This window comes from Branchiostoma floridae, chromosome 17 (genome assembly GCF_000003815.2).
Source record: "Branchiostoma floridae strain S238N-H82 chromosome 17, Bfl_VNyyK, whole genome shotgun sequence".
In the NCBI taxonomy this organism is placed as follows: Eukaryota; Metazoa; Chordata; class Leptocardii; order Amphioxiformes; family Branchiostomatidae; genus Branchiostoma; species Branchiostoma floridae.
In genome coordinates this window covers 12693588-12714325 of record NC_049995.1, presented here as the reverse complement: position 1 = coordinate 12714325, position 20738 = coordinate 12693588, and the positions used below count along the sequence as shown (strand labels likewise).

The following is a 20738-nucleotide window of genomic DNA, read 5'->3' as shown; positions in this document are numbered from 1 at the left end:
CATCTTCGGCAATGACCGATCAGATTTGTATGTTTGTTACTCAAACTAGAGCAACGACCAATCATATATCGACACGATCTCATACTCTTCTACCCAGATAAGTAGGTTCGTACACAACTACCAGGGAGGACAGAGATGTATCACCTTAGAACACGCTTACGTCATCTTCGGCACTGACCAATCAGATCTGTATGTTTGATATTCAAACTAGAGCAACGACCAATCATAGATCGACACGATCTCATACTACCTTACCTGGACAAGTAAGTTTGTGATGCCAACCGCCTAAAACCCAGAGGAGTCCGAGATATACCACCGGGCGTTGCGTACGCTATGGTCGGCGCCGAGAACTGAGGATGGCGCCGATGAACATCGCTTGTGGGACAGCGACAGGACTTCACACCAACATGGCGTCTTCATCAGGACTGACGGAACAACCAAGGAGGAGAAAAAGACTCAACCACCTGACACCTGAGCAGAAGGCGATGAGAAGGTGACTATTCAACCAGAAGTGACACTTAAGATAATTGTCTTAGTGGCACAAGGCTTCTTGACAAAAAAAATCTGTAGCTACTCCCTCTCTTGCCAAGTTCTTCTACGTGACTTTCTTTTCTTTTTCCTTTTTGGTGAAAAAGTAAAAACAATGATAATACGATTCTTCTTGTTTGTCCATTCCTGCTGTGTCATATAAACTGGGTGGCAAGAAGTTGTCTGCTCATGCCTCCAGGCATCTACCGTGTTGTTTTCGTCGTTCTGTCTCTCTCTCTCTCTCTCTCTCTCTCTCTCTCTCTCTCTCTCTCTGTGTTTGTACTTTTGTTACAATGTTGATTTACAAACAAAAGGATTTGTGAGTGTTTAAGAGTTAAGCTTCCGTGAGTCGGTTCTGGAGTGCGGCAACACTGTTTCCTTAGACCTTCCTGTGAAAGACATTATCCAGAGAGCGTCAGAAAAGTTGTCTGACGACTTCCATATGCAGACAAGGATGTAGATGTAGGTCAGAAAAGCATCGATTGGGCTAGTAGCAGAAAAAATGATTTTGAGAAATCCAACAAAGCTATTGTGAGAAATGTATTTGAACTAATGATGGGGATTTTCTTTCCTTTTTTTTTGTAGAAAAATGAAGAACCGAGCGGCAGCGCAAACAGCAAGGGACAGAAAGAAGGCCAAAATGGACGAACTGGAATTTCTTGCAGCCAAACTAGAAGAACAGGTAAGCCTTCATAATATCTAAGTGCCCTTTTACCTCTAACCTTTGACATTTTTATCCAATTAAAGTCATTCTCTGGTTATTCTGAAATCACCGGTGAAGAAATGGCAAACTAACACTTCAAAGTTTAAGACAGAATTTGAACATCCCATCTGAAAGTGATGTGCAATTTAAAAGCAGTGTAGAAGACGAAACACATTTTATTTCTAAGTGTTCATTCAACCAATCCGGAATAATCACTTTGTTTAGGGAAGCCACAAAGACATACCCCAACTCACATCCACAGCAACTCACATCCACAGGTGGACAGAAAGCCTTTTTGTCAAAAACTGTAAAAAAATGGGCTTTTCGTCTCCTTTTTTTAAAAAAAAGAAGAAGTTAAACCCCGGCCAAACCCTTTAGAAATAGTTAACGCTGGAATTCGAGTAACTTCTATTTCCAATGATGTTTATCACTGTTCATTGCCACTTGTATGTCTTCACCATGTAGTTTCAATTAGCCTCCGGGCATGAACTTGTAAATAAACTTTCATTATTAAGACATGCTAATCAAATCGTTTTCCCTTCCTATAGAACAAGGCTCTACAAGAACAGAATTCAAGCCTAGAACAGGAGTCCAACAGCCTGACGGTGGAGAACGCCGAGCTCAAGAAACTGCTCGGTCAGTCCGGGGTCCGGTACACACAGCAGACGAGGGAGACGTTGCCGACAGCAGCCGAAGGCCGTACCACTAGGATGGAGGGATCCAGATTCTCTGAACCGACAGCGTTCAGACTACGTGCAACTTCAGATCTTCAGCAGTCCGAGGTCCGGTGTAAGCAGCGACAGGCGAGGGAGATGTCGCCGACAGCCGAATGCCGTACCGTCTGGAGGGAGCGAAACTGGTCCTCTGAACCCGCACTGTACAACGCAAGCCTAACGATGGAGATCGCCGAGCTTAAGAAGCGACTCGGTCTGTCCGAGCAGGCGGGGGAGATGTCGCCGGCAGCTGAAGGCCATAGCACCCGGAGGGAGGGACCCAGGTCCTCTGAGCCCGCAGCGTTCAGCCTACATGCACCTCTAGATCTTCAGCAGTCCGAGGTCCAGTGTGAAAAGCTGCAGCAGGCGAGGGAGATGTCACAGGCAGCCGAAGGCCGTCCCATCCGGAGGGAGAGATCCAGGTCCTGTGAAGCCACAGTGTTCAGACATCGTGCGCCTCTGCAGCAGGGGAAGATGAGCCAACAGGAGACGGGAAAGATGTCGCCGACAGCCGAAGGCCGCACCACCAGGAGGGAGATACCCAGATCCTCTGAACCCGCAGCGTTCAGACTACGTGCACCTCTGCAGCAGGGGCAGGTCTGGTGCCAACAGGAGACGAGGCCCGGTACAAACAGCAGCCGAAGGGAGATGTCGCCGGCAGTTGAAGGCCATGCCACTAGGATGGAGAGATCCAGGTCCTCTGAACCCGCAGCGTTCAGACTACGTGCACCTCTGCAGCAGGGGCAGGTCTGGTTCACCTCCAGCCTCGTGGCATGGATCCTGACGCTCAGTGCGACGTCCTTCTCCGGCTTCTAGGGCACCTGGACGCCGACGTCTTCTTCACCAAGCTCCGGGAGCAGACCGAGGGTATCACGGCCTCCGACCCGGTCTTCAACCCAAAAGTCCCCGCGTTTAGTGCGTCTAGCGCCTGGTGGCCATAGTCAATATACTTTTTACGTTTTGTGACCGCATCTGAAATGTGAGCAGCGACACCTGTCCTGCAGTACAATGTGAACCAGTCAGAAATGCCTTGAAGAAGGTGACAGACGGTCGCCAAAACGTCGGTGAGAATAAAGTATTGGTTGTATAAAAAGAGTCTGACTGGCCAATTTGTCATTTCTTTGGCACAATTTTATGATTTGTACCCTCTTAGGGAGGCCTGGTGGAGGCCTTTATTGTACATTTTTGCCCCATTGCGCTAAATACAGGTCACATGTTAAAATGGTAACAATCATATACATTGTACATATAACCGTCTAATCTACATTCGACTTCCTCTCGCTTCTTGGTAATTGTATAAAATAATGTAGCTAGCTGTATGGTTGGTTAAGGTTGATTTATGGAAAGCTGCAAGGAATATAAATTTCTCTTTACTATTCAAGTATCTGAAGTGATGCAACATACTTAACACAAAGTCGAATAGAATTCTTCTATCGCTATCATACAAAGGACAATCTACCGTGAAATGTACTTGATCTTCTACGACTACGTTACCAAAACTATAAAATCAATCATTCTGTCGAAATACAAACCCGATATCAGAAGTAAATATATATTTGACCTTATATTATATCTGACAGCTATCTTCTTCGCCGCATCATAATGCTCAGATAAGTAAATACATAAAAGAATGGTTTGTTATTAGAAATTAAACATGATAACACTCACGTTAGTCCCACATGGTTGTATCAAGAATAGAGATTCAAGTTTGTTATCCTACATTATTTAGTCATTGGAATTTCAAGCTTGACTTTGTATCTCTATCTTTTAGTTGATAGTCGACCACTCACTGTGCCTTTTGTTGTATTTGATAAAGCTTCGAGATGTCATTCGGCCTGGTATTAAGAACCATCTTGGTTAGAGGAGGGTCTGCATGGGGGATCCCGACAACGATTTACGCCGAATTCAGAAGATCTCACTCGTATTACGCTATACCAAGGAAGGCAATTACGCTAAGTTTGATCGCCTAGGCCCTAGCTACGAATTACGTAGCTAAGATGGTTTTCCCGACGAGTTACGGGAATAGAAATAGGCTGCCTACGCCTCACGGAAAAGAGCATGCAGACCCTAGGCCTCTTAGAGAGAAACACCGACAGGGGTCATTGTAACGTCAACACCAAACTGTAAGTTTATGGATATGGTTCTTTGTAATGCGATTTCATCATGATACGTCGATGAAAGTTAGACATCCAGGTAGTAAAATACGCCAAATACCCCGGTATTAGCAATTACATGATATCTTCAGTGTCATTGATGAAAGGTAATGGATATTATCTGAAACATCTGACCGTTTCCAAAATCATGCATGTCCAGTTGCTTGAGTAATTGTTACAAAATGTATTTGACAGTTTATCGGTCCTAAGCGTATAGCGAAATCCACCTCAACCATGTCAAACGTGAAAAATTTTTCGCATTAGAGATTTATCCAGAACTTTGGTGTCAGGCCATTCAATAGCACTTCTAATATCGGGAGATATGTTCCGTGGCATTCTGTGCTTCTTTTTTAAAACATATGCCCAGTCACGCCATTCCATTTTTAGTTTTAGACAGAAGGTCGGATCTATGTCAAATTTTTCATGCCACGCTGTCTTTGGAATTGTAAGTTTGCCAGCTGTCGGATTTAAACCAACCTTCCGCCCAACAATGTTATTGTTTGTTTTGTTGTATACAGGTACTTTCGTGATTGCTTTCGCGCAGAAGATAGTCGTTTGATTCAGCACGTTTCGAAAATGGTGCACTTCGTGTAGAAAATCGGCGCCTTCTCTTTGTATCTTCTGCCAAAGTGTCGCGTTAAAGTGATCGTACAGCTGATAATCTACATTGCTCCATTGGCGATGCTGATTCAGCAAGGCCGCGCTCATTGGTGACCTTTCATATTTGTTCAGGTTTTTGGGTGCGACGTTATAAAGAATGTCTTTTAAGGTCCAACACATCATCCTCCTCAACAAGACAAGAGATTCGTCCATATGTTCTAAAATGAGAACCAGGTCAATTTCTCTGGTCAGCGTTTCGATATACTCATCAATGGACGATTGGCTGTCAGACAGTCCGAGAGGAAAGCCAAGGTCATACGCCATGAGATTCTTTTCGAGGGTATATGGCACTCTTGTACGGATATCTGCTTTGACATACGGGATGTGAAATTTGTTCGGCCTTTTTAAGAAGGACGCAACAGGATCTTTCGACCCGTTCAACCCATTCATGTGGTCAACAAGGTGATACCAGTTGAACGTAGACCGAAGTTGAGCCAGTGGCTGCCTAAGGATAGAGATGTACACAGTGTCAGGAGGCATGAGATGGTCTAACAACTGCCTATTGTAAACCGTGTGGTCGACTAGAACATTATAAGTACCGTCTGCCGACGGTATGAAGTCTTCTTGTCTCAAGAGGTTGGGCCAACCGATGTCAGTCTTGATGACAGGCAGAACGAAGGTCAGGTTGTGTTCGTACCCGAAGCGTTGGAAGATGCAGGTGGCTGTCGTGCCTCCAGCCTTGTGCACTTTGACGAACATGAAGTTTCGCTTGGCGTCACAGGCACCTTCCCTTGTAAGCTTCCTGACATGCAGTAAAAAAGAAGTAAACATTATTTTATATTCCTTTGAACAAAATCTTCTTCGTTTTACAACCTTCTTTGATTCTTCAGTAAACGTTTCGATGACCATCTGTCGTCTTCATAATTTTGTACTGATGAAGACGACTGATGGTCGTCAAAACGTTTACAGAAGAATAAAACAAACTGATAAATTTTTTTCAGGAACAATATGACATAATTATGTAGTCCTCATGAAGAAGATACATGTTGACGATGCTGTGATTGTTTTGATAATCCACTGTCTCATTACACAAGGGGGTTTTAGCCGCCGCGGCAATCAAACTTGTCTTGGAAAGTTGATATTTCTTTCTTAATGATACATGAAGTAATTATACCTGAATGTCTTAAAAAAAGCATTGTCAGTCAAGAATGGCTTCGCTCTGAACATGACGTAATTACTACGTCGCCACTACGTCTACAGATATATTTAAGAAGATACTAGTTACCTGTTGAAAATCCAGTAGGGTGGCCGCCTGAAATGGATATAACAGCCGAGCCCAATGTAGAAAAGAACCATGAGAACAAAACCCCATAATTTCATTGTCGGTCTCGCCATACTCGACGTGGCGTTTTCCACCTCGACGATTCTAGATCAAATTGATAGAGATATAATTCAGCCTTTGTTCCTCGAGTGATTCTTGTTTTTCATGGAAAGAAACATACCCTACTTTATGTTTTCTTCTAGCTGGATTTATATATCTTTATCTAAATGCATGTATGTAAGTCTGAAATATGTATAATATTTGGAAAGATTTCTACATATGTAAACAAATTGTTGTAATGGGTACATTGACACTTGGTCACCTCATTTTAGGTCCCGATTATTTGCTACACCCCTCTCCTCTCTCTCCCACTCGATTTCACGAAAATCTACTCTTCATAATTCACAATGTTAAAATACTCAAAGGCACTGGACATTACACATTGGTTTGAGAAGAGAAGTGAAATTTTGCGTTGTTGTGCATGTACTAGTATACCAGCCTGTTTGACAGCGTTTGATTGATGATTTTACTTTTCATTGCCAAACTACAACTTAGAGCGAAATTTGAGCGGAACAAATGCCACAAACCTGCCGTGAGTGCAGCCCGAGACGTTGCCGTCACACTTTGGCGTTCTGAGTATTCCACCACGTACGGAAATATGTACAAACTTCCACGTAGGTCTTCGTGTACAATCTTTAAACCTCAGACACCAGAACTTTGATATGACCTGTTAATGACCTGTAACTGTTTATACTAACCAGAAGGACCGGTTTTTAATGATTGGGTAAGTGACCTTTCTTTTGCAATTACGCTCAAACAAGCTAAGTACGGGTCGTAGCAATATCTATAAGGTACAAGTTTTGATATGATAAAGTGCTATCTTACTACATCTACATAGACTAATACATTCTAGTATGTACAGGTTCCACTTCTTCTCGCTTCTAAAAACAGTTGTAAACATCAGGACAAATTTGTACAGAAATGTACTGTAAGTAGAAAGGTCAGACCATACTCCAATGCTGTAATTACATGAACCAAAGGTTATGACTCGTCAGCAAACTTTCCCGGCTTAAATTTCTTCATACATTCTAGTATGTACAGGTTCAACTTCTTCTCGCTTCTTAAAACAGTTGTAAACATAAGGACAGGTGGAAAATCTACCGTAAATAGAAAGGTCAATGGCCGAAACAGTCGCCCATTACATACTCCACTGCCCTAATTACATCAACCACAGGTTATTACTCGTCGGCAAACTTTCCCGGCTTATAGGAAACTCAGTTAACTTATTAACACTTTCCGAATATGCTCAGATTTCTTCATACATTCTAGTATGTTAAAAGGTTCAACTTCTTCTCGCTCATAAAACAGCATTTCACTTAGGCGGATGGAAACGTAAAAAGTGAAAATCCTTTAACATATAAATGATATTCACACACATGCGAAATAGCAATTACTAAAATAATTGTACTAGTATATGCTTTGGAAATGGTCAAACGTTTCAGATAACATCCGTTATCTTTTGTCTGTCACAGACATTACGCAAAAACACACTCAAGACGTCAGTGAGTCTTTATTAGCAAGTCTAAAACAGATTCAATGTTAAAACAACAAATGATACACTGTAATCTATAAAAGAGTACTACCTTTTAACTTAAAAAATAACAACACACTAATAACTCAACGTCCATGTATTAAAATGTACCCCAGTAAGACTTACATCAAAACTAGATTCTTCTTGCCAAAATGTATATTGGATTCTTATCTTTCATGACCGGTGCAAGAGAGGTCGCCTTGCAGTCGGTAGGTCGTGAGTTTAGTTCCCACCTGAGTCATACCAAAGACTTGTACAAAAAAAAAAAATTGTACATGTTCAACTTGCTTTCTCTGCTTTATATAGCACTCAATATTTGGGAAAGAGTATCATAATGGAAGCTGAACACACATCTCTACCAGCGGACTAGCTCCCTGCTGTAGTGATTGCACAAAACCTGTGAGGCACTTGAGTGGAGTGGCACTGGAGCCCTATTCAAATGTTAGCATCAGTCACAAAAACAATACCATTTCTATGCAGACCTAAACGTCCCAGACTCTTCATTAAACTAAAGAAAAACCTTTAATTTCTGGAAAATTTTAAGTAGATTTTCGTTTCTAAAATGTCAATGACCTTATTTTTCTGCAGCATTCTTTATGAGTGTAATGATTAAAGAAATTCTTGGTAATATCATTCCTATAACATTTGTCTACAGTATATCAAAGTTTGATTGTTCACCACAGCCTGAGTAGTAACAAGCCACAACTTTAAATAAGCCATTTCACAGGTATTAGTGCAAATGTACACATCATGGTCGAAGGTCAAAGATAATAATCTCCAAGCAGATCCTACGGTGCCATAAGATAGTATCAAAGCTGGCCAGGGAGTATAGCCGGCTAAGGGAGTCAAACGGGAAGTTTGATACTATACATTACGCACCGTGGATCTGGTTCGAGATTAAAATGGCCATGGCCATTCATTGTCTATATGCTAGGCCCCAAACACCACATCACAATAAATCAAGACTGCACACTGTCATATAAATGGTGAAATTATGTTTGTATACAGAATTGCATAGTCAGTTGCTTCATTTGGAAGACCTACCATATCAAATAGAATTAACACAATCACATAAGAATAAATGCACAAGAATAACTAACAGACTGACTTATAGCTTACAAACTGACTTAGAGAGCTTACTAAACACCTTTAGATTTACATTTTTTACTGTCTTACCTTGCAACTTAAAATGACCGATGTTCAAAACACAAAGTAGCAAAACTAGGTACACTTAACAAAGGTTTGTACTGACCATACTGCCATCCTGAATTCCAAAACTAAATACAATAAGTTACTATCTTGTATGTCCCTGACATGGGATTCTAAGTTAAGAGATTATGACATAGAATGCAGGAATATACAAATCTGTGCATAGTAGTATAAATTATCAGTATAAAGTGAAGTTTTTCTTTAAAACCCTGTTGCTTTTTTAAATGAAGAATGCACAGCTTAAAACGTTGTCCGTTTTTACAGTGGCATGGATGCTAAATATAGAAACATTTAATGACTAATATTATAAACAGAATAACCACCGCTTAAATTAAAATCAACACTCCAAAAGCTACTAAAATTTTAAATTCTATATCAGTTATTTAGGCCATACAACATACATAGTGCTGAGTTGTATTATGAGGTTTAAAACACCATCACAAAAGATGACAACAAATAGATATTATAGCCAAGCATTGTCTGAATAACTGACATGATTTTCAAATCTTATCAAAACTCAAGGGCAATTCAATACCTTTGGAAACAACAAGTCAAGCAATTTCATCAGCTATAATTTCAAAAGTTAAAATTTAAGAGAATAGAAAATAAAATGGCTAAAACTTTTCCTACTGCCAAACCCCATCACCAACACAGATATTGTGTCAAATAGCTACCTTCAAGGTAGGTGAAATTTTCTGGGATCAGGAGATTGTTGACAACAATGGTTCAGCTCCTAACACTTTCTTAAACCCCACATGACATTTGTCTTAATAGAATTAAAAATCTTTAACCTTCCAGCTGATGCTATGACCAATATATACTTGGTGCTGAAATACAACCTCAGCAGAAGAGGGTTAAATATCATCCACATAATTTTAGTCCCAATTCTTATTTGTTTAGATTGTTTTAAAGTAAATTATAAATGAGGGCTTTGAATACATGTACATCTAAGTGGAAAATCACAATGTACAAAAGTTGTGCAAAAAAAGTAGAAATGTTCCTTAAAGGCCTAAATGACCTCACCTGATCTCAATTGTCACTATGGAGATTCAGACCGGTCTAAAAATGCACTGAATTCCTACAACCATTAAAATCATGCAAATAGAAAAGCTTTTTCAATGCAGGATTAATCAAGATGACGTCACAATGATGCCTGGCAGGCAAAAATCAGGTGGAAGACAAATTGATCTGCTAATTTCAGTATTCACTATCAATCTAAAAGCTGGCATCCTGGTAGGCACTATATATATAGTTGTAGAATACCCCAGATATAAACAAATACAGCGATTGACTGAAGACTCATTTGTGCTGGTAGAATCCATAGTTAACCAGTTCTGAGCTATGTTCCAATATAAGGATGTCCTTCACCTGACGTCGCTTCTGACTTGCGGAACGTCAGCGCAGTGAATCAGTCATCTGATGAAGGTTGACAACAGTATTCTAGCCAGCCTGAAATAAACATCCTGTCGAAGGCACAATGATCCTAGGGGGGTCGGGGGGTATGCTATTCGGGAAAATGTTGAAATCTAGACCATCTGAAATGCTTTTTCCTTTGAGGGGCAAATATTGCTGGTAGACTCAGCTTGGTTCAATTGATATCTTGATATGCTGATTTTTGTACATCACAGAGGAGGGAATGGGCAATTGATATCTTGATATGCTGATTTTTGTCCATCACAGAGGAGGGAATGGGCAATTGATATCTTGATTATGCTGATTTTTGTCCATCACAGAGGAGGGAATGGGCAAATATGTGTCAGTCCCTAGCAGCAAAATTCCGTCAAAGGACGGAAGGACAAATGCTGGCTAGAACCCTGGTCGACAATATCAACTGAAAATTCACGGTGAGTGTCTTCCTTGTGTTGGAACAATGCTCAAAACTGTTGTACTACAAACAACGACCGTTTGTATTACAACTGTGCAAGAAAAGTTGACCATGTTTGCATATGTCTTGGCAGGGTTGTACAAATTTTCTAAAATTCAATTGTCTGATCAGGCAAGTACATAGAAAATTGACTTGCCCAAACTAACTTTTCACTTCTCCAAACATTTCCATCTATAGAATTGTTTTACTGTTGGCTCTACTTTTCTGTGTTGACCAAACCTTGATGTCATGGCTGTGAAAGGTAACAAGTACATCAAAATCACACTCATGGAAATATCCTACTTGCCCGATCAGACAAGTGGGGTAGGACATGTGCTTGCCCTATCAGCACTTTCACTTGCCCTGGACAATTGGGTTAGTGGACTTGTCCAACCCTGCTTGGTTCTCTCAGCATTGCCGGTTAACTGGGTGTGTACTTGTTCACAACACTCCTGGCCATCTCCTGTATGTTTGCAGGCAGACTCGCCCTCAGCAGACCCTGCACTTTCTGGGGAAGGGCACTCGAAGGATACACTCTCTGGAAGTTGTCATCTGAAACAGAAAGAACTGAGATATCAGGAACTGAAAAAGTCACCAGTAGAACAACATGGTTAATATCTGTTTTGATGTATGCAAGTAAAGACATATGTTTAAAATGTTTTAAGGATACTTGATAACCGCTATTTACCAGATTTTAGGCAAACTTTCAGGTTTAGCTAGATCATGAGGATTCATGTAGTACTACATACATTGTACACTACAAGTGTCAATAAGGAAGAATACAATCTGACCTTACAACACAAGGTATTACCTTTTTTTAAATACCTTCAAATTGTATAAACTAATTGTGTATAATGTACCAATGCAGAGAAAAAAAATATTATTGATGTAAAAGGATTTGAAAAGAGTAAAATGAGCCTTACATTTTGCGAGTAGAAGAAGTGACCACAGAGAGATCTGGATACTGTTGGCGTCCCCACTGTTCAGCAGTCTTTCCAGGTAGCACAGGAGGCCGGGAACGTTGGGCTCTATGGTTTCAGCTTCTATGCCTGGAGATAAGGTGCATTTTGTACAATTTGTTTTGTTTAACTAGCGAAACACAGAATATACTGTAAATGAAGAAATGTTCGCGGTGGATTAATGTTCGCGGTTTTGGCGGTGACCACTTTTCTGCAAACATTTTTCTATTATGGTATCAGACTGCAGTCTATGGTGTTACTGCGAACTTAAATCCACCGCGAAAATTCCCTTTTCCCACTACCGCGAAATGAAATCCCCGCGAACTTAAATGCATTTACAGTACCTGTTAGCAAGTAAAAGCCCCATTAAATGTCTCATCCGAAGGTCGTCCCTAACTATAGCTTAAGGTACTCATTTCCACCTGAGCCAAGTGAGAAAATGACTTAAAAGTGCTTTTTCTACAACAGTGAAGCCTGCTTGGGTTCAAACCCACCACCTTAGATAATCTTTCTAAAATTAGAACTTCAACAGAACATAAAAAGTTGACCAAACAATGTTTGTATTGTACAAAAGTTGCAATCAAATCATTATGCTTGACTAACACAATTAAAAAGTATTTCCTTTTCCCTGATGAATCATAAGATAAAAACAATTCATGTGGATTGTCTCACCTGTGACCAGCAGCTGACCGATGATACTGGCACAGTTGTACTGCACGTTCAAATTCTCACAGTTGGTTGCCACGGAAACAAGGTTTGGGAAGACAATCCCCTCCCGGGTGTGGTGCAAGTGATCTCGGACAGACTCTGTAACAATAATAATTCATTATACTAGTAATCTTTATTGCATATTCATGCCCAAAGGCTAAATGCACAGAAGGACCACATGTGGTCTAATGGATGCAAAGGCAAAACTAAACTTATACAGTGATTTTAAACTAGGCTAGATGGAAAGAGAACTAAGACACTAAGAGTTACAACAGGTAACATATAATATCACTAATGGCGATTCTGGAACAATACACTTGTTTTTACTACAAGACATCGTAAACTAAAACTTTGCTTTCACCCCTTTTCAAAAGAGGATTTTCCTTGACTTGAGCCACTGTGCTGCTAGTTTTGAACTTGGCACAATGTTTACCGAAGACCTCTAGTAGCTCTACTCTACTCTACTATATTTTGATATTATTAGCTGTCATATTCTTTTTACATGAACAATTTCATGACGGTCTAATATTTAATTGCATAGGTGTGCATATTTGGCGCAACAGTATGTGTATGTCAATTGAATGATATTAAAATACATGTAAAAGATATTGAAACAAATGAACTTTATCTAACAAACACATCTTTTAAAGGATAGTTGAGACTTGCCAAAATTTGCAGCCAAGTTCATGGATGTGTTGCTATGGTAGACGGGTCCATTCTGTGAACAAGTTTCTAACAATCTCTTACAAGTAGTGCTTTCTCCATCTTGTTACATATCTCTTGCCCTACTGTAAGAGTTGCTAACTCACCCCTGTTAGCCATGATGGCCACATGTTGAACTCTGATCAGAAAAGTTTGTATTTTTAAGTTTAAAACAATCTTTAAAAGTAGTGCTTTTCAAATCTTGTTACATATCTCTTCCCTACTGTAAGAGTTGCCGTTACTCACCCCTGTTAGCCATGATGGCCACCGCAGCTGTGACTTCTGACTGCAGCTCCACACTACTGGCTGAGTCCACCAGGTTTCCAGTCAGGGCATCCAGAATTCCCGCTTGGACAAATGCCTGAGGAAAACAAAAGAAATTCTAAGCATATTGATGTCATAAAATGACTTCAGAATATTCATTCAATATTGTACAGCATAGAACCTACATATACTTTGTACTAGAATAATGTAAATGGCAAGTACTGGTACTAGTCAGAATATTGTTACCTAAATCTTAATGTAACCTGTCAATATAAGATCAATATTTCTATATGGCCAGTTGTCTTATGCAATGTACATGACTTTGCCTTACATTGTACCCATTACAACTGCTGTACAATAAACTTTGACTTGACTTAACTATTGTAAAAACCTTAAGTTTGTAATTTACTTTTTAAAGGTGAACTGGCTCCCTTAGCAGCGTCCAACAAAGGTACCCAATGTTCTGCAGGTTTTTGCCAGGTTCAGTTGGGTAACCCAAAACACATTCAATATGCCAAACAGGCCTAGGTCTCACCTCAGCGTTCTCGGTGTCCACTAGGTTCCTGACTGTGCCTGCGGCGTGGCAGCGCACAGCTGTGGACTTGTCGCTCAGCATCCTGGGAAGGATGGCCAGGAACCAGTCCTGTAGAAGCTCCGCCTGGCAATAGAAGTAGAAATTGCATCATCCATAAGCTGGCTTCACATGGTCAACTAACTTAAGCTGAATTTGTTGATTTGTTGCTGAATTTCAAAATTATCAGACTGAGAGACAAACACATATTTTGCTTGAAACCTAGTTAATTTGGAGCAGGGCTCAGTAGAATGTAAGTAACCCTTAATTGACAGTAGAAACTTAGTAAAGTAAAAATGACTATCAACTCTCCTTTACTTCATTCCACTACTATTTTCTTGGACCATTAAGCTCCCAAAACATGTGGACACCTGCCAGTATAATCTGTTTATTTTCTAATCAGTCCAAAATCTGGTCCACTCATTTTCTTAGGTCCGTTTTTTGAAATTTTTCTGAACCAATCAAACAAGCAAATACAGTTTTGCATTAGTACCGTACCGATACCCACTCCTAATAGTTATCAAGTACCTGGTTAGCCTTGCAGATGGACAGGTTCCTGACACATGCCGCAGCTGCCACCTGCGTGTCCCTACTGCCTACCCATGTGTTAGGGATCACAGCAACAGTGTAATCAAGTACTGGATACTAACAATTACTACTTCTACTAATACTACTACTGCTAGATCACCTGGTTAGCCTTGCAGATGGACAGGTTCCTGACACATGCCGCAGCTGCCACCTGCGTGTCCCTACTGCCTGTCTTTAGCAGGTGGTACAGCTTGGGCAGGGCGCCCTGACGCACGATCAACCGCTGGTTCGTTTCTGAGGAAAAAATAAATATTAATGCTTTTATAACTCTACAACCTCTACAGTAGGATGTACCATTCTGTTTACTGGTAAAATTTATGGCCGTACCCCAAACAAATATTTTTCCTTGAAATGTAAAAATGAAATCGCTAAAATCTGGAGGGCACCATTACACATGATCAAACACTATACGCTAGTTTGTTTCTGAGAAAAAAAGTAATGTGTTTCAAAATATGGCATTATATAATGTAGCTTGAAGGCTGGGTTTATAATATACTTATTATGATTATGATGTACTTACCATCAGATGCAAGATTCCTTAAAGCAAGGCAGGCTTGACACCTTACCTACAGAAGAATGAACAATTACTGTTAAGCTAAAAAAAAATCAAAGCAACTCTCTCAAAGTAACTCTCTCCCTAACAAGCTACAGTATTGGCCTAGCTAGGCCAGCAACTCTCTCCATGAATGACTCCACCCCAGAGTGCTTAACTAGGGTCCTTGGCTGCCAAACAAATTCTCTGTCGGCCCTGGCTAAACTCTGCTTTCCAGGATAATTTTTGGTGCACAAAAGGGCATAATCATGCTTCAAGCATTTTATCCCTTGCCAGAAGTAACAATGTCTACTAGATGTACTCCCATAAAAGAAATTTTAGAAACAAAAGTAAATTTAAAGACATCAAACCTTGTCTGACATGGAAGACAACAGAGCGATAAGTCGTCCGGGGATGTTCCTCTCCCACAGACTACCCATGATCCTCCTGTGCTCCTGGTCAACGGCCATGTTGCTCAGAGCTGCGGCGCAGTAATACTGAATCTCAGTATCATCGTCCAATAGGAGGTCATTGAAGACTTTGATAGCACCCTCTCTTGCCAGGTCACTTCTGTTGCTTTCTGTTAGCAAAAGAAGTAAAAAGAAACAACATTATTTGATATGACAGGCAGCATAAAGGGTTGATTGTTCCAAAAGTCCACAGGAAAGTTGCTGAGAGCAGCGGCGCAGTAATACTGAATCTCCGTATCATCATCCAATAGGAGATCATTGAAGACCTTGATAGCGCCTTCTCTTGCCAGGTCACTTCTGTTGCTTTCTATTAGCAAAAGAAGAAATTAAAAGAAAACATTATCTGACATGGCAGGCAGTATAAAAGCTGGATTGTTCCCAAAGCCACTTGTGGGACATAAGGGATCACAAACCCCTGAAGACTATTGTAAATGCAGAAATGTTTGCAGTGGTTTTGATTTCGCGGTTTTTGCGATAACCACTTCACCGTGAACTTAAAACCACCGCAAACATTTTTCCATTATAGTATGAGACTACAGTCTATGGTGCTACTGTGAACTTAAAACCACCACGAACACTCAATTTTCCCGCTGCCACAAAAGTAAATCCCTGCGATGGTAACAATACAAAGTACAAAAGAGTATACAATGTAACATATACAATGTGTATAACATATTTAAAATGATAAACAACTATAATATTGATCTACATAACGATAATCTTACCTAAATGTGTAAGGTTTAGAAGTGCTCCAACTGCATTTCGCTGTACCCTGGGGTCTACTGCGTCCGCGGCCAGTCGAAGCAGCGGTCGGGAGCCCCGTTTCACCACGATCTCTCTCTTTGCTTTAGCTACAAGGACAAGGTCAAAATGATAATTGCAACATTTGACAGCTGGCACATCTGACCAGTCAGAATCTGTCATACTTAGTGTCTCATTCACGAGATCTTTTCACTCCATTGAAAGGAAAAAAATTTTTAAAAAATCTTTTACCTCCCCATATTATTCATTCTTTGTTGAGCACAGTTTCCTTAGATCATGAGAAAAATTGCCAATGACCAATAAGCCATACATTCTTTGTTTAACAAACAACACTTTGTCGCTCCCTGCAAGAGGCACTTTTTTGCTGTAAGTATACAACTGCACCACTTAGAACCCATGAATTTTGATAAATGTTTTAGGTTGACTTTAGGTTGGAATACCAGTGCCTCTTTACCAAAAAGTTGGAAGGTTGTCTGGAGGATTGAAATATAGCATATCCACTTCTACAACTTTGTATTGCATGTGTATCTGTATCTGTATCTATATAGCCGGTATAACCGCCCTTCGGCGTAACACACCAGCTTCGCAGGCACGCGGTGCGGCAGCAGCTGGTTATATTACACTGAACGATCCGTCACACCTAACTTCTGCACATCTATCTGCAAGCGTTCTTTAAAACTATCCAGAGAAGATGCCTCTACTGTACTTGGTGATAATAAGTTCCACTCTACGATAGTTCTGGGAAAGTACGAATTTTTGAACACATCAATCCTAGCTTGGTACTTGAAGTCATGGCTGTGATAATCCATTTAGGAAGCAGCGTAAAAACCCTGAGATATGCACAGGTTTTGAATCAGTGACTGGTTGCACTGCATTCCTAATATTCACCTTTTCTTTGTTCCATTAATTTGCATCCAATATTTATTTAGGTCAGCACAAGTGAACAACAACAAAGAAAAATTCAAAATCTAATTGGGACTTAAACGGTGGACGGAACTCCTTAAAGCTTAAAACATACAAGTTAATACAGTAATTTTCTGGGTGATTTGAGAGGATCCAAACTGTCACTCATGTCACTTCTTCCTAATCACAAGAACTTAGAATCAACCACACAAAAATCTTGACCACAGCTTGCAAAGAACAGACTGACCTGTAATATCATAACCGGGAGTTTTTCTGCAGTACAATAGAAACTCACCAGGGGCGAAAATCTAATCATTTGGAGGTCTCACGAATATCTTCTGGTACATATAATTTCCAGGCAGATTTACCAGTGGCATAAGATAGTATCGAAGCTGGCTAAGGAGTATAGTCAAAGGGTGCCACCTGCTAAGCCACGGTTTGCCTGGCTGACTACCTTTGGCCAGCTATACTTCTGGGTCAGCTTTGATATTATCATAATATGCACTAGTAAATCTGCCTGAAGATTATCCTAATAGTATGTACTAGTATATACACACAAAGTATTGCGATAATCCATCCAGGCATGCAGACAGACAGACAGACACACAGACACACGCATAGACACACACACACACACATGTCCACACATGTGTGTGTGTTAACACAAACAGACAGACAGACACACACACACGTCCACACATGTGTGTGTGTGTGTAAACACAAACACACACAAACAGACACACACACACACAGACACACAGACAGACACACACGTCCACACAAACACGCTACACACACACACACACACACACACACACATAAACACACGCACACACAGGTACTGAGTTACTCACCATTAGTAGCCAGCGATGTGATACAGCCGCATGCGTTACACTGCACCTCTGTGTCAGGGGAGTTCAGCAGGGTCAGCACACACACACACATGCACACACACACACACACAGACACACACACTACCAAAAACATAACCTTCTATCTATACTCACCATTAGTAGCCAGTGAAGTGATACAGCCGCAGGCGTTACACTGCACCTCTGTGTCAGGGGAGTTCAGCAGAGTCAGCAGGGGATGGAGTGCACCGCTCTGTAGGGTCGTCCGGATGTTGGACTCTGGGGTCATGGAAGAATAATCAATTAAACACCTGTGTTATGACGACTCAAGGTATATTTAATTCTGTTATGTGATCAAGAGGACTCCAGTTTGACAGGTACCAGGTTTGATTCTTGGCATTTCTGCCTGGATGTTGTGTCCTTGAGAGAGGCACTTAACACAACTTTCCTCATTCCAAAAAAGGTGTAAAAACTGGTACCTTACTTTGGTTGGAAAGGCAAGAGGCAGTGGAAGGAGAGGGTTGGACTCTGCCTTACAATACACTATGGATAACAACCCACTGCCCCTATGGCCTCAAAAAGGCCATTGGATTACCTTTACATTCATCATTAAATATACCTTTAAAGTAAATGATTGTAGACTCTTTTTTGCAGGACAGACTTACCAGGTCCATGCAGTGTGAAGTTGTTGACAGCCAGAGTGGCGTGTCTCTGGACCTGGGTGTCCTCAGACTCTAACAGAGCCACCAGAGGTTCCACATGGGGGGATCAAGGTTAATAAAGACTTACCAGGTCCATGCAGGGTGAAGTTGTTGACAGCCAGGGTGGCGTGCCTCTGTACCTGGGTGTCCTCTGACTCTAACAGAGCCACCAGAGGTTCCACATGGGGTATGTGATCAAGTTAAGGTTAATAAAGACTTACCAGGTCCATGCAGGGTGAAGTTGTTGACAGCCAGGGTGGCGTGCCTCTGTACCTGGGTGTCCTCAGACTCTAACAGAGCCACCAGAGGTTCCATCATGTTAACAGAGACCGGTGCCAGCACTAGAGGGAGCAAGCAAGGGTTCCATATTTAGAATTCGGAATGTAAACTACTACTAAAAGCACCTTGTATTGGAACTTGATTTCATGGATGACAAATTTACTGGGAAAATGCTAACAGGATAGAAAGAATAAAAAAAGTTCAATTAATAGAAATCAATTAACAAAGATTGAATGAGTGAGTGTGAGAGTGAATGAGTGAGAGTAGTAAAAGAGCACTTGTGTTGCTGAGTGAGTGAGTGAGTTAGTAAATGAGAATGAGTGAGGGGTGAGTGAGTAAATAAATGAGTGAGTGAGTGAGTGAGTGAAGGAGTGAGTGAGAGAATGAGTGTGACAGTGAGTGAGTGAGTGAGTGAGTGTGAATGAGTGGGTAAGTGATTGAGTGAGTGAATGAGTCTGTGTGTGAGTGATTGTGAGAGCCATACCGGTATTTTGTTTACCTATTGGAAGGAGAATTATAACTTCTGTACAATGTAGAGTTGTTGGTTGTACATGACTGTATTGGGCCGCATGGTTAAGACCCTAACAGTAACAAAAATCTCAAGAATTACTGCTTTACTCACTTCTGGAGCTGATCTCAGAGAAACAGAGCGCTGCAGACCTCTGCAGCTCCACATTATCAGAGTAGGACAGGGTACACAGGGCGTGGAGTCTCTCGTCTGTTAGGTGGGGCTTTTCTTCTTCTGAAAAAAGACAGTAACAAGTATGAAATATTATCAGTGAGAGTAGGACAGGGTACACAGAGCGTGGAGTCTCTCATCTGTTAGATGGGGCTTTTCCTCTTCTGAAAAATCAAACAAAACATTTACAAGTCTGAAATTCTGTATTTCATCTAGTATGGTCCATTTTCCATCAATTACATTAGTCACTTTTGTCAACATCCTCCATAGAAAAATCATTGACAGTTTAATATGTGGCTGAAATGCAATTGTACAAGTTGCAACAGAGTACCTACATGCATATTTCTAATTTTGTTGAGATTTTGTGGTGAAATATGAAAACTGTGAAAATAACATCCCCAAGAACATTATAAAAACTTACAGTAATTGAACAAAGAAAATCAAAATTTTATAGCATGCAGATACATAACACAGAAAGTATCTTCATCAAAGTCCTTACTTTGTTCTAGAAATCTCAGCAACCTGTTGACGGCCTCTCTTTCGTTGTCCAATAGGAGGGGTTCGTACAGGTCGCCACGGTACCTTCGGGCGGGGTAACATCCACAGCAGAGACAACAAGCGCAGTATTCCATAAACGCCTCCATCGCTTCAGTCCGCTAGAGGGTGGAGCTGTCTTCCACGTACCGTCAGTGTCACTCTGAACAGAAATACTACATGTAAGTATGGATACATGGAACAGATTTAATCTAGCCTGATTAAATCATGCTTCTATGTGGCCCGTCCTACTTTTATTTGCTGGCTCCAATTGTGGGAAAACCCGCTGTGTTTCCTTTAAATGATGCAGAAACATGCGCAGCACTGTAAATGCAGAAATATTCGCAGTGGATTAATATTGGCTGTTTTCCAGGTGACCACTTCACCGCGAACTTAAAACCACCGCGAACATTTTTCTACTATGGTATTAGACTGCAGTCTATGGTATTACCGCGAACTTAAATCCATCGTGAAAAGTGCATTTTCCCGCTACCGTGAAATTAAATCCCTGTGAACTTAAATGCATTTACAGTATTGCATAAACGCGTACATC

At 40.9% G+C, this 20738-nt stretch overlaps 3 protein-coding genes across 3 annotated transcripts; 1 reads left to right on the top strand and 2 right to left on the bottom strand.

Moving 5' to 3' along the window:
* The first annotated feature begins 255 nt into the window (after nt 1–255).
* Nucleotides 256–3773, top strand: LOC118404785. Its single transcript, XM_035804125.1, has 3 exons — nt 256–493; nt 1114–1210; nt 1780–3773. Exons 1-3 carry the CDS (start codon nt 357–359, stop codon nt 2758–2760), a joined length of 1215 nt encoding a protein of 404 aa, XP_035660018.1. The 5' UTR covers nt 256–356; the 3' UTR covers nt 2761–3773.
* LOC118404289 (galactosylceramide sulfotransferase-like) lies at nt 3302–8872 on the bottom strand. The gene is made up of 2 exons (XM_035803356.1): nt 8862–8872; nt 3302–5499 (listed from the first exon to the last, which is right to left on the bottom strand). The coding sequence occupies exons 1-2, from the start codon at nt 8870–8872 to the stop codon at nt 4335–4337; spliced, it is 1176 nt and encodes a 391-aa protein (XP_035659249.1). The 3' UTR covers nt 3302–4334.
* Nucleotides 8873–11019: 2147 nt separating this feature from the next.
* Nucleotides 11020–20373, bottom strand: LOC118404288 (vacuolar protein 8-like). Its single transcript, XM_035803355.1, has 14 exons — nt 20151–20373; nt 19595–19714; nt 18915–19034; nt 18149–18271; nt 16202–16327; nt 15679–15783; nt 15378–15586; nt 14995–15040; nt 14575–14708; nt 13851–13973; nt 13298–13412; nt 12314–12448; nt 11606–11731; nt 11020–11234 (listed from the first exon to the last, which is right to left on the bottom strand). Exons 1-14 carry the CDS (start codon nt 20293–20295, stop codon nt 11104–11106), a joined length of 1758 nt encoding a protein of 585 aa, XP_035659248.1. The 5' UTR covers nt 20296–20373; the 3' UTR covers nt 11020–11103.
* Nucleotides 20374–20738: the final 365 nt, after the last annotated feature.

Excerpts from the sequence above, each read along its gene's own strand:
- LOC118404785 (XM_035804125.1), top strand. The coding sequence starts at position 357 with ATGGCGCCGATGAACATCGCTTGTGGGACAGCGACAGGACTTCACACC. Across the intron at positions 494-1,113 it reads GAGCAGAAGGCGATGAGAAG|AAAAATGAAGAACCGAGCGG; the intron begins GTGACTATTCAA and ends TTTTTTTTGTAG. Across the intron at positions 1,211-1,779 it reads CAGCCAAACTAGAAGAACAG|AACAAGGCTCTACAAGAACA; the intron begins GTAAGCCTTCAT and ends CCCTTCCTATAG.
- LOC118404288 (XM_035803355.1), bottom strand. The coding sequence starts at position 20,295 with ATGGAGGCGTTTATGGAATACTGCGCTTGTTGTCTCTGCTGTGGATGT. Across the intron at positions 19,035-19,594 it reads CTCTGAGATCAGCTCCAGAA|TGCTGGCACCGGTCTCTGTT; the intron begins GTGAGTAAAGCA and ends TGCTCCCTCTAG. Across the intron at positions 18,272-18,914 it reads CTTCACCCTGCATGGACCTG|AGTCCAACATCCGGACGACC; the intron begins GTAAGTCTTTAT and ends CCATGACCCCAG.